Below are 12500 nucleotides of genomic sequence, written 5' to 3'. Positions count from 1 at the left end.
ATCGGATCAGCTTACATATCCCAGCTCCGACCACACTCACTCTGTACCAGGGTAATAGTAATCACATGTTCACTCCACAATCTGACCCACACACCCCCCAAATACTGCAGCACAGCCCTCAGTGACCATGGACACACTTCCCCTCAGCATCCCGGTTAAATATCTATTAACTAATGGACGGAGCTGAGGATGTTGTAGATGTCCATCTTTGTTTTGGATGGTTTAAGCATTTTCACAGCATCTCATTCATATTTGGTGAATCAATATCAATGATGAAAAGGCTAAGCCATTATTCTTCTACGTCGGCTTCGCCGGTCAGGTTACTTCGATATCACTTTCAGGAACAAGAAAAACAACTTCTTCTCGGCGATGGTATTATTGTTATTTTTTCAGCTGAGAAGCATTGCAAAAATCAGACCAATGTTATCTGCACCAGATGCAGAGATACTGATTCATGCATTGATATCATCAAGACTGGATTATTGTAATTCATTGTTCTTGGGACTACCAAACTCTACCATGAGAAGTCTACAGCTTGTACAGAAGGCTGCAGCTAGACTGCTGACTAGAATGAGAAAGTTTGATCACATCTCTCCTATTCTCGCCTCTTTGCACTGGCTACCAATAACTTCCAGAACATGGACTATCTCCATCCTACCTGAAGGACCTGATCATTCCTTATAGTCCTTCTCGGCCTCTCCGGTCTTCGGGAGCTGGCCTTCTTTCACTACCGAAGGTTAAAAAGAAATCAGCTGGACAGAGAGCGTTTGCCTATCGAGCCCCCTTCCTATTGAATAGGCTCCCACCGGTGATTAGGAAAGCTGACTCTGTGGAGCTATTCAAAGGAAAGCTCAAAACGCATCTCTACAATCATGCGTTTGGAACATAGGAGTGTGAAAACGATACAGATGCGGTTAATACAGTTAATACAGTTACTAAATGAATAGCAGTATACTTTTCCACTATGTACTCTTCCGTTCTAATTCACTATTCTGTCTGTTCTAGCGTGTTGCGGTGACTGGACTGGATGCCTGGACTCTCCTCACGGTTAACCGGCCAGCTCATCACCAATTTCAAATGTTGTGCATGTATTTATATGTATGTCAATTATGGCCCCCATTGCACTCCTGACCCTCCCTGGAAGAAGGGATCCCCTACTCTGCGTTTCTTCCCAAGATTTCTTCCTGGCTAATTCAAGGGAGCTTTTTATTGCCCTTGTGGGGGCTTGGGTAAATAGGGGAGTCATAAATATTTGGCCTGTTAAGCCCTTTAAGACTGTAATGGTGATTAAGGGCTATACAAATAAAATTGAATTGAATTTAATTTAATTAGAATGACGTCCTTGCATTGCTCCTCCAAACGACCACCTGTGTTTCGAACATGTCTCTACCCTACCTGAACACCTCACACCTGTCTCACCCTTCGCTACCCGACCGTGTCACTGAGATACATAGACACAGCCCACCTGTCTCACTGCCACACCCGTCTCACTGAGAACCAGCGGCACCACCTTAACAGAACGGGACACAGAAGTCCAGCCGTGCCATGTAAGCAATTTAAGAGACGACACAAAAGAGCCACAGAAATTGATTTCCACATCTGTGTGGGGATCACATCTGTGTGGACGGGATCTTCTGAAAACACAATCACGCCTTAATTCCCCTCTGCTGTCTCCAGAGCATAGAGCTAGAGGCGGTTTGTTCAGTCACACTCACCGAAAAATGAAAACCAATCGGAAGAAGACCAGAGATGTTGACCAAATAAATAAAGAATCTGAAAATCGAAAATGTAACTCACGTGAAGCCCCCATCGATCGCTCATAGTGTTGGAGATCCTGGTGTTTGTGTGTGCATGTGTGTGTGCGTGTGCGTGTGTGTGTGTGTGTGTGTGTGTGTGTGTGTGTGTGTGTGTGTGTATGTTTATATTGCTTTGAATCTTTGCTTTTCCATTAGAATTCCTCTTCATTCGTTCTCTCTGGCACATCCATCCACTAGTAGTATTCAGCAGGACTAGGATTTGTTCACTTTTTCTCCCCCTCTCTCTCTCCCTATGGCTCTCTTTCTCCCTCCCTGTCTCTCTCTCTCTCCCTCTCTCTCTCTCTCTCTTGCTCTTTCACTCGCTCTCGCTCTCTCTCGCTCTCTCTCTCTCTCCCTATGGCTCTCTCTCTATCCTCCTCTCCTCTCCTCGCTCTCTCTCTCTCTCTCTCCTCCGTTTCTCTGTCAACCACGTGCAGCTTTCATGTGCGGTCTAATTTTCTCTCAAATCAAACTTCTCCTCTCTCTCCAATACTTAGTGATTACCACCCCGTATCTTGTGGTCGGTGTGTCTTCCCTGGCCAACATGTCCTCCACTGTAACCCGTCCCTGGGGGACGAATACCCTCAAACCGCAGCAGAACACTGTGTTTTGATAATAATATATGTGTTTACCAGTGTGGCTTAACAACGTGTCTGTGGGAATAAACCACGGTAATCACTGCCACGGTAACCATTGCCTTCCTACACTATGATTGTCACCTTCATATCATTCATGACATATCATCCTTGTTTTTGAAGAGGCTTACGTGAAGAGGGTTCAAGTCTAAAAGCAATAATACATAAAGTGTTAATTTTGTCTCATTAATCTAGAGGGCAGATTAAGGTTGAGGCGCAGTATCTGGCTGTACTGCATGCTGCTCATTTTACTTCTTTACTTTTTGCAAATAGAAAAATCTAAAGCCCTCGGAAATGTGTGTGTGTGTGTCTGTCATGTGTGTGCGCACAAACACAAGCATGCATATATGTGTGTGTGACATGTGTGCGCGTTTGTGTGTGTGTGTGTGCATGTGGTTGTGTGTGTGTGTTTGCATGTGTGTGAGTGTATGCATGTGTGGGTGCCTGTGTGAATGTGTGTGTGTGTGTGTGCTGCATCATGCCAGTGTGCATGTGTTTGTTTCCACCCCACCAGAGGCAGCAAGTGTTTGGCGCTCGCGCCGCTGCGAGGACAAAAGCTCGCTGTCCTTCTGGGCCCAATTTAATCAAGAGATTAATTAGAACACAAACACATCATTCATAGGCCTCGGAACACACACAGACACACACGCACACACACACACACACACACACACACACACACACACACACACACACACACACACACACACACACACACACACACACAGTAATCCAGGGTCTTTATACTGTGCCATTTCCCTCCAGTTCTGTTGTGCACTATAAGAAGCAGTAAAGGAACACGACAGGTGGGCTGGGCGGACGTGTGTGTGTGTGTGTGTGTGTGTGTGTGTGTGTGTGTGTGTGTGTGTGTGTGCACTACATGACCAGCGAGGGCTTACAGGCTACGAGCTAAGTCGTTGCGTAACGTGCGTGAATGGCGAGGGGGGCCATGACATCATAAAACCTCAGGCCCCCCTTTGAAAGAAGGCTTCCCAGCCGAGCGACGTCTCGGTGGCGTCCCCCTCCATCGCCGCCACTTCCTGTCTTTCATCCACAGGAGAAAAAACCAAGGATCTGTGGGAAGCCAATAACTCTTTCTCCCTATATCCCTCCTGCAATCTTTCTCTCTCTCTGTCACTCTCTCTCTGTCACTCTCTCTCTCTCTCTGTCTCTCTCTCTCTCTCTCTCTCTATCACTCTCTCTCTCTCTCTCCCTCCCTCCCTCCCTCCCTCCCTCTCTCTCTCTCTCTCTCTGTGCTGTTGTGTCTGCCTCACACAGAGAGTCTCGATTCTCAAGGTTCCCCTCCCCCTATAAGCGCCATGGTGTGACATCATTTCCTGTCCTGTGTTTCCCAGGCGCCAAGAATGGACGCAGGAACAAGACTTCCTCCTGTGACACTGATGACAGCTGGGGCAATCACTGACCACTAAATCCCTAATCACGACAACTCCAGTGGGTCTGTGTTGTCTGTGCAACATATGTTGTTGAGCATCCACACAAACAAATCAACACAAACACATCCATGCAAAAAAACCACACACACACATCCACACAAACACATGTAAAATATAATGGAGCAGAATTAAAGGTGTGAGGAAGAGGACTTTAAAAATAGAGAGACAGACAGACCGACAGAGGGGAAGAGATAGAGACAGATGAAGAGGAGGGGAGAGACAGACAGAGAGGAAGAGAGAGAGACAGAAAGAGAGAGAGACAGACCGAGAGAGGGGAAGAGAGAGAGACAGAGACAGACAGAGGGGAAGCGAGAGAGACAGAGAGACAGACAGAAGGGAAGAGAGAGACAGACAGACAGACAGACAGACAGACAGACAGACGGGTAGAGAGAGAGGGGGAACAGGCCGTCTGAGGAGAGGGTTGGAAAGCAGCCATATTCCCACGTCAGCTAAAACACTTAAGTCCTCCATGTTTTGGGAAGGTCACTGAGGAAAAGCAGAGCATGTGTGTGTGTGTGTGTGTGTGTGTGTCGCACAGTATAAGAGCACAATCTCATGTCATGCCCCGAACAGAGCAGCCCCATATGGATAACATATCACACGCAGAGGGACGCAAAGGGAACACAGTGGAAGCCCAGTTGTTGAAGGTAGTTAAAGTCGACTGGGGATGCCTGGGACTCCAGCCTAGACCTTAGCACTGGGAACTGGATAACCTGTCCACTATAGACTACACCACCTGTTACCCTGTGTAAAATATCGCCAAGTTTAAAGGAGAAAACCTTGGGGTATGAGGGACATTTATGAAGGATAGATGAAAAGCAAAAAGGTGCAGAAGTATGATTGTAATGTCACGGCTTCTCCAGCAGAGGGGGGCAAGTCTACCTAAAAAAACAAAGCCAGGAGTAGAGGAGCGGAGTCGCAGACATAGACTATGTAATCCTCATCCATCTAGTTTGCCTTTCTTTTATTTGACGGTCTGTTTTTGTCTCGTCCAAAATACTTATATTAACTTGGGGAGGAACCTATGTTTAGCTAGAAGGTTGTGTAATTGAAAGGACAAAAAAGATGATCCGCTAAAGATATATGATTGTGGTACAAGGGGAGACGAAATACAAGGGCAATGCCAAACATGTCTCTCTCTCCCATGTCTTCTGTGTGTGTGTGTGTGTGTGTGTGTGTGTGTGTGTGTGTGTGTGTGTGTGTGTGTGTGTGTATCTGTATGCGCGTGTGTGTGCTCGAGCGTAATGAAAGAAAGAAAGAATTTAGCGGTAAGTAAGTGCACATGTATCACAGTTGCTTTTTGCAAGTGTGCATGATTGCTTTTTAAAAGGATGCAGGCACAAACCTGTATCCTACATTCCTCTCCCCTCTCTCCCTCCCTCCCTCCCTCCCCCCCCTCTTCCTTTTCATTCCCCCTCACTTTTCATGCCGCATCTGAATCCTGACCTCTAAGGATAGAGGGGTCGTCATGCCAACCACAAGATCTGACAAGCACCTTCCACTCCAACGACTACAGAACCCATCCCTTCATCGCCCTGTTCCGCAAGACCGTACCACACTGCAAACTACAAAATACCACGAAATGATTCATGAGGTGACAGAACCCAATATTAAAGGAGCTGTAGGCAATATTAATTTTGTTAAAATAAGCATTAAAGAGCTCTATATTGCGACAGCCATCCTTGATAAAGCATGTTTGGTCTATAACATGAGTCTCCCAGAGTCTCTACTATGCAGTAAACAGAAAGCAAATGTTATGGTATCCCGTTCCCCGTTTATCCAATCAGGAGAGAGAACTCTGCCAAGAGGCGGTCCTATCTGCATTTTAACGGGGCAGGCAGCAGGATTCCAGTGTTGCCTGACAATGGCGGAACAGGTGAAGCAACTGATCACAGCGCTCCCAGGAATGTCCGACACACCCAAACCCGACAAGCGAATAGGAATGGCGGAAGAGAAGGAAGAAGAGAATACATCCTCGAGAGAAAAAGGAGACAAGATGTGGGGAGGAGGGAGGGGAGTGCAAACTGCTCCAACCGACAGGAAGTGAGCGAAAATGACGACGTAGCCAACAGCGCTAACTGAATTCACAGACACAGAGGAGGGGTCAAGCTCTGCAGCAAGAGCATGGAAAGGCCCGTTCTAATTGCCTTGTGCCGGTGAGGTGACGTTTCCATGACAACCAGGAAGTATCACGTCCGCACCCCTACAAACACAAGGCCATGTGACAGGAAGTCGAGGAAATGACCATGAGGGAATGAGTGGGCAGGGACACAAACAAGTCTATCCATGGCTCCACCGAATTCCTCCTGAACAGCATTCAGGGGAGAGCGTCTATACTCCACTACTACCGCACGGATGTTTCCCAAATCCATTTTCTAACAATCCTAACTCAAAACATAACAATCCAAATACCCAAACTTGAAACTACCAAGTCAAGATGGCATGGAGCCTTTCTATTTACTACTGGTCTACAACAACCAGTTAAGCTTTCTTAGAGATCTGTTCCATCACTGACCAATGCAAAACACCGAGAGCACCATGGCAGAGACCTCCATGTGAGAGACCCCCCCCCCCCCGTCTCTACCTTGCTCCAGCCGGGCCAGCAGCTGTTGCCGGGCGATGATCCGGGAGAGACGCAGGGCGGAGCGCCGCCGGGGGGTGTGGCCTAGCCTCAGGTAGTAGTCCTGCCCGTCTGGCGTCATGGCGCCCAGACACACCTGCCCGGCCCCGCCCGCGGCCCCGTCTCCGTCGCTCTCACAGCCTGACCCGTTGTCCTCCTCCTCCTCCGCCCTCTTCGTCCTCTCCTCCTCCTCCTCCTCCCGTCCCCCGCCACCCGGACCCCCCTCGCCCACAACGTCCTTGCCCTCGTCCGTGGCGTGGGCGTCGTCCGTGGCGTGGGCGTCGTCCATTGCGCGGGCGGAGTCTGTGGTGTGGGCGGGGTCCCCTTGGCCCCGGTCCTCCCCGAACGTCACGGCGGTCCCCTCGAGGTCCGCAGAACCTCGGAGGGCCGCGGCCGTCTGGTGGGCTCCTGCCACGCCGTCCTCCATCGTAGCGGCCCCTGCGTCCCCCTCTGTGTCGTCCGCCGCTCCTATCCAGCACACGAAGGAGGCCATGCTGCCCCCCAACACACCCGCTAAACACCTCGTACAGCGCCCACTTAGTCCAGGGGGTGGGCTCGCAGTCGTCTGTGGCTCCTGCGCTCTAGTCTGATCTCATCTGGGACCTGGAGAGACCGTTGTCCAAACGCCAGCGGAACGACTGGATGTCTCTCTGAGCTGCAGCCTCCAACTTCTCACCCACCCAAAGGTGAGGGCTCTCTCTCTCTCTCTCTCTCTCTCTCTCTCTCTCTCTCTCTCGAAGCAGATCCTTCGCACGCCCGAGCCACAAGCCCTGACTCAACGGAGAGACATCTTCCTCTCTCTCCCCCCCCCCCCCCCCCCCCCGCTGTCGGCCAGCGTGTATGAGCACGTCGGGGCCCGGCTCCGTGTGATTGGCTGGATGGAAAGGGACTCTCGAGGGGGGGGAGGGGTGGGCTGGGCTGGGCGCTTCCACCTCCTCCGTCCTCTGGTCATGTGGGCAGCAGAGCAGCCAATGGGACGCTGCTGTGACCAGGGACTTCCTGAAACGGTGCCAGGACCACACTTTACCATGGGAAAGTTCACCCAGCTGTCAGTGGTTATGGTAGTGGGGTGTGTGTGTGTGTGTATGTGTGTGTGTGTGAACGTGATAGATGATTTTTAGATTAATTGCAACAAATGTGTAATATGTAAAAAGTTACATGTACGTACAGTACGTGCGTGCGTACAGGCATGTGTGTGTATGTATGTGCTTACATTTGTGTGAGTGTGAGTGTGTGTGTGTGTGTGTGTGTGTGTATGCACATGTGTGTGTACGTTTATGCGTGTGCGTGTGTGTGTGTGCGTGTGCGTGTACGTACATGTGTATGTACTGTACACGAGCGTGTGTTCAGGTACGTGTGTGTACATCCCCGTGTGTGTGTGTGTGTGTGTGTGTGTGTGTGTGTGTGTGTGTGTGTGTGTGTCGCTAACCACCACCAGCTCGCTCCCTGCCCTCCCAGAGGGCGAGCGGCCGTCTCCCCCACCCCGGCATCCCGTGGCGTCCGACGGGAAAAGCAGAACAATGCGCCGGTGCGAGGGGCGTGTGGGCCAGGGGAGGAATGCGTGTGGGAGCAGCCTATTGTCTGTGACGCGCCGTCCTGCTCCTCCTCCTCCTCCTCCTCCTACCCCGGGGCCAGGGGGGGGGGCATCAGGCCACAGAGGCAGCATTCAGGCCGGCGGGGCTGGAACGCAGAGTCCCGCCCTGGCGCGTGAAGGAGACACCGCCCACCGCCTGCTTGTTTACGGTGCTAGGGTGTGTGTGTGTGTGTGTGTGTGTGTGTGTGTGTGTGTGTGTGTGTGGGGGGGGCACTGATCTCATGCGTCTCGTCTCGTGAGGGGAAGTATGCGTCGCTGGCGGAAGGGTGTATCTAAGGATGTGATAACGTTTCGATCTGAGCGGCGTCGTACTCGTGGTCATCGCTCCACACCTAACGCGGTGAACGTCAGGGCCGGGTCTTTTCGTTACCGTTCGTTAAGTCTGACAGCATGTGTATTAAATATTTACACAGAATGAAGGTCTGTGGCTTGCATAACAGTAAATGTCCCATATTTCATTCATGATCGCTTCAGGAACCTTGTTTCATCCAGTTCACCCAACAGGCCCCTCGCCGGCTTGTATGTTACATTTACATTTACATTTAGGGCATTTAGCAGACGCTTTTATCCAAAGCGACTTACAATAAGTGCATTTGTTACAATAAGTACACTTGTCATAAGAAGTGAAACAATATATCGCTGTCGGTACAGTAAAGACGTTCATAGAACCAAGTGCAAGTATTACAATCGCTAGGCTAACCCATTCCCCGTGTAAAGCAGCGACAGCAGCTACTGTAGACGCTACACAATTAAGTACCTTGAATAAGTGCAATGTACAAGTGCCAGGACGTACAACATTCAATGGTGGCTGTGTGTAAGCAACACGCAGGACTGGCGTGGCGCCAGTCTCAACGCCACAGTCATGCTAGCTCTTAGCGGTAGCGTCGTGCTAGCCCCTGACTGATGGCTGACCCCGGCGCAGTGGAACGGAGCGCTGCCAGCAGGCGTAACAGCGCAGAACAGCGAGGCTAAAGGATAAATGTATGGAATGCTGTGGGAGGATGGAGCAGGAGGGAGGGGGGCACTTTACTGCCAGGGCCAAGGTTGGGTGAGTTTCGACTCATTTAAGGTATGGACACAGGGAGGGAGGGGAGGGGAGGGAGGGAGGGGAGGGAGGGAGGGAGGGAGGGGAGGGAGGGAGGGAGGGAGGGAGGGAGGGGAGGGAGGGAGGGGAGGGAGGGAGGGAGGGAGGGAGGGGAGGGAGGGAGGGGAGGGAGGGAGGGGAGGGGAGGGGAGGGAGGGGAGGGGAGGGGAGGGGAGGGAGGGGAGGGAGGGAGGGAGGGAGGGGAGGGAGGGAGGGGAGGGGAGGGGAGGGAGGGAGGGAGGGGAGGGGAGGGAGGGGAGGGAGGGAGGGAGGGGGAGAGGAGGAGAGGTTGGGGGCGAGGGGAGGACTTGGAAGTATATAGGTCAGTGAAGTCAATCACAGGGCAAATGTCCCACAGAGGCACGTGCACAGACACACCAACACACACATACACATGTGCACACACGCACACACACACACACACACACACACACAGTGGTGGATGACAGGTGAGTCAGCAAAGATTGATACTCAGACCGTCGTCAGACCCACCTACTGCGAAAAACACGAAGCCAAGTGAAAGTGATTGTGGCAGTCGGGCGCCCAGAACACAGGTCTTTAAGTTGAAGTCCGCTGGCTTCTGCAGCAGGCCCTCTGCAGCCTCAGGAGGCAGCAGTAAACGGACTGGAATAGACCGCCCTCTGGAGGAAACCAAACTCAATAATATACGATCGTTTTTGGGGTAGGGCAGAACAACTTGATAGCCCGTGGCTCACATAAACGCGTGTGGAGCTGTCACTGGGTTCTGGAGTAAAGAGATGAGTGGACAGTCTTACTACCCTTCCGCCCGCTATAGTTACAGGCTACTGAGATGCTGCTATAGCAGTGATAACATCTCAGTGTATATAGCAACAGGCTACTGAGACGCTGCTATAGTATATATAGTACCATAGTAATATAGTAACAGGCTACTGAGATGCTACTATAGAATATATAGTACCATAGTAATATAGTAACAGGCTACTGAGATGCTACTATAGTATATATAGTAACATAGTAATACAGTAACAGGCTACTGAGATGCTACTATAGTATATATAGTAACATAGTAATATAGTAACAGGCTACTGAGACGCTGCTATAGTATATATAGTACCATAGTAATATAGTAACAGGCTACTGAGATGCTACTATAGTATATATAGTAACATAGTAATATAGTAACAGGCTACCGAGACACTACTATAGTATATAGAGTAACATAGTAATATAGTAACAGGCTACTGAGTTGCTACTATAGAATATATAGTACCATAGTAATATAGTACTAGACTACTGAGATGCTTTTATAGCAGGAGTAACATCTCAGTATATCTCCTTACATAGTTATATAGTTAAAAGGAACTGAAATGCCACTAGAGCAGTAGTTACATCTCAGTATATATCATAACAAAGTAATATACTACCAGCCATCATGCATTCATTCTCCAATCATTGTCACATTCAGGGCCAGAAGCGATGCATTCATGCAGACAGAGTCAAGATAATAGTAGCTATTCAATCCTGCAGCGTCTTTGGCCTTTAGCTTTAGCATACAGTCCAGCATTGCTCATATTTCTGATGGTCCTGGACACAAAGAATGAACACATAGCAGATGCCGTATTCTGACGACCAACCCTTCAAACGGAACCCGACTTGAGGCTCATTTCAACTACTGTTGACGACAGTATACAATCAATCAAGGCGGCAACACATCACAACGAGCCTTCAGAGTGTACTCAAGTTAACTGCGACAGAAACGCGAGTCAACGGTTTACTTGGCGTGCGATTAAACGCGGTTCCAGAGACACATGCGTGTAACGGTGATGGTTTGAGTCTGGGCCAGGTTTACAGTCCGGTACGTGTGTGAGGGAAAAGTATTTCCTCTGAAGGGCTGGTGGTTCATCAGTGTGCTTTTGGTCTGGTGTTGTTTTAGGTCACCAGGGACGATGAGAAGATTTATCTGAGTGGTTAAAAGTGATGAGAGCTGTCGTAGATCAACGACGGCTGCCAGATGGGGAGGGGGGGTGATGAGAGGGCAGAGCTGAATGATGAATGAATGAGCTGAAAGATAATGGAAAGAACAGAACGCGAACAGAGTGTTCCGGAAATGGTTCGTTCTGAAACTCGTCTTCAAACACAGGGAGAGAGTTATGTTCATTCATCCAAACACATGCAGACGTGTCACACCGACCAAACACAGCTCTCTTGGTCCTATACACATGCACACACACACACACACACACACACACACACACACACACACACACACACACACACACATAAACACTCACCCCCACACAAAGGAAGCAATGAGACTGAGCTAAGGAATTAAAAATATATCGATAGTCACGTTCATTCATCTAAACACATTCACGGTAAAAACACAGTTCTCTCTGTACCACGGACACACAAACACACACACACACACACACACACACACACACACACACACACACACACACACACACACACACACACACACACACACACACACACACACACCACTCAAAGCCCCTAATCCCACACACACAAAGGGAGCTGCATCCCACCAGCACCAGTCCCAAATCCTTAGGATTACAAACGTAATCAGCCTGCTGTAATGTACTCTCAATGCATTCGTACACACTCAAGGGCAGGGGCAGGGAATTTAACCATCAACCAATCAGCCCTGTGGAGAACCAACCCCTCTTATAGCCCGTCATATGCGTTGTCGTCATCCTCATCCTCACCAGGTGAGGTCATGGAGACCTCACCTGCCCTCACACATCATATCAGGTCACCAGTCTCCAAAAGGGAGGAGGTCACCAAAAAGCATAGAAAATAAACATTTCTACTGACTGTGATGTTTATGCAACAGCAGAAATAAGAGGATGTCAAAGTAAACAGCCTGTGTCATGTACTCAGTTCCTCCTCTCTCTCATCTTCCCCTTTCCTCCTTGCGGTTTTCTCCCTTCCCCTTTCGTCCGTTCGCCCATCTCACGCTCCATTATCTCTCTTCCCTCTCTCTGCGTCCTAACCCTCCCCATCGCCCTCCCTCCTCCTCACCTGCCCTCAAACGTTATCCAACATCCCCGGTCCCCCGAAAGGAGAGAAGTCACCGAGCAGTAGCGCCGACAAGCTAACAGCGTCGGCTGTCTCTGGCCTGGAGGCTGCACACTCAGCGTGACGTCTGAGCGACTCCCTGCAGTAACACACAGTAGCAGAGGGGCCCGGGCTGGTGGGGCGGGGGGGGTGTTGGGTGTCTGTTGCTGTCCGGAGGGGTAGAGGACGCTGCTACTGCTGGGAAGAGGGCAGCCTGTTGGTGGGGGCCAGGTGTGGCCCGGTGTCTGGTTGAC

The 12500-nt window shown here is 50.2% G+C and overlaps 1 protein-coding gene across 4 annotated transcripts in view; it reads right to left on the bottom strand.

Moving 5' to 3' along the window:
- The window catches only part of LOC307077118 (stAR-related lipid transfer protein 13-like), a 62855-nt gene that overhangs the window by 16403 nt on the left and 33952 nt on the right, over window positions 1-12500 (bottom strand). The window contains exon 1 of one of the 4 annotated variants that reach the window (XM_079738405.1): window positions 6470-7190. The exons of 2 other annotated variants lie outside the window; for them this stretch is intronic. In XM_079738405.1, coding sequence (XP_079594531.1) covers window positions 6470-6998 — 529 coding nt within the window. In that variant the 5' untranslated portion in view covers window positions 6999-7190. Of the gene's footprint in view, window positions 1-1797; window positions 1842-6469; window positions 7191-12500 lie in introns of those variants that run through there. One more of the 4 variants, XM_079738407.1, reaches the window with a different exon arrangement.

The sequence above is a fragment of the Pollachius pollachius genome, assembly GCF_949987615.1.
Source record: "Pollachius pollachius genome assembly, chromosome: 6".
NCBI classification, from domain to species: Eukaryota; Metazoa; Chordata; class Actinopteri; order Gadiformes; family Gadidae; genus Pollachius; species Pollachius pollachius.
This window is presented reverse-complemented; position numbering and strand designations above follow the sequence as displayed.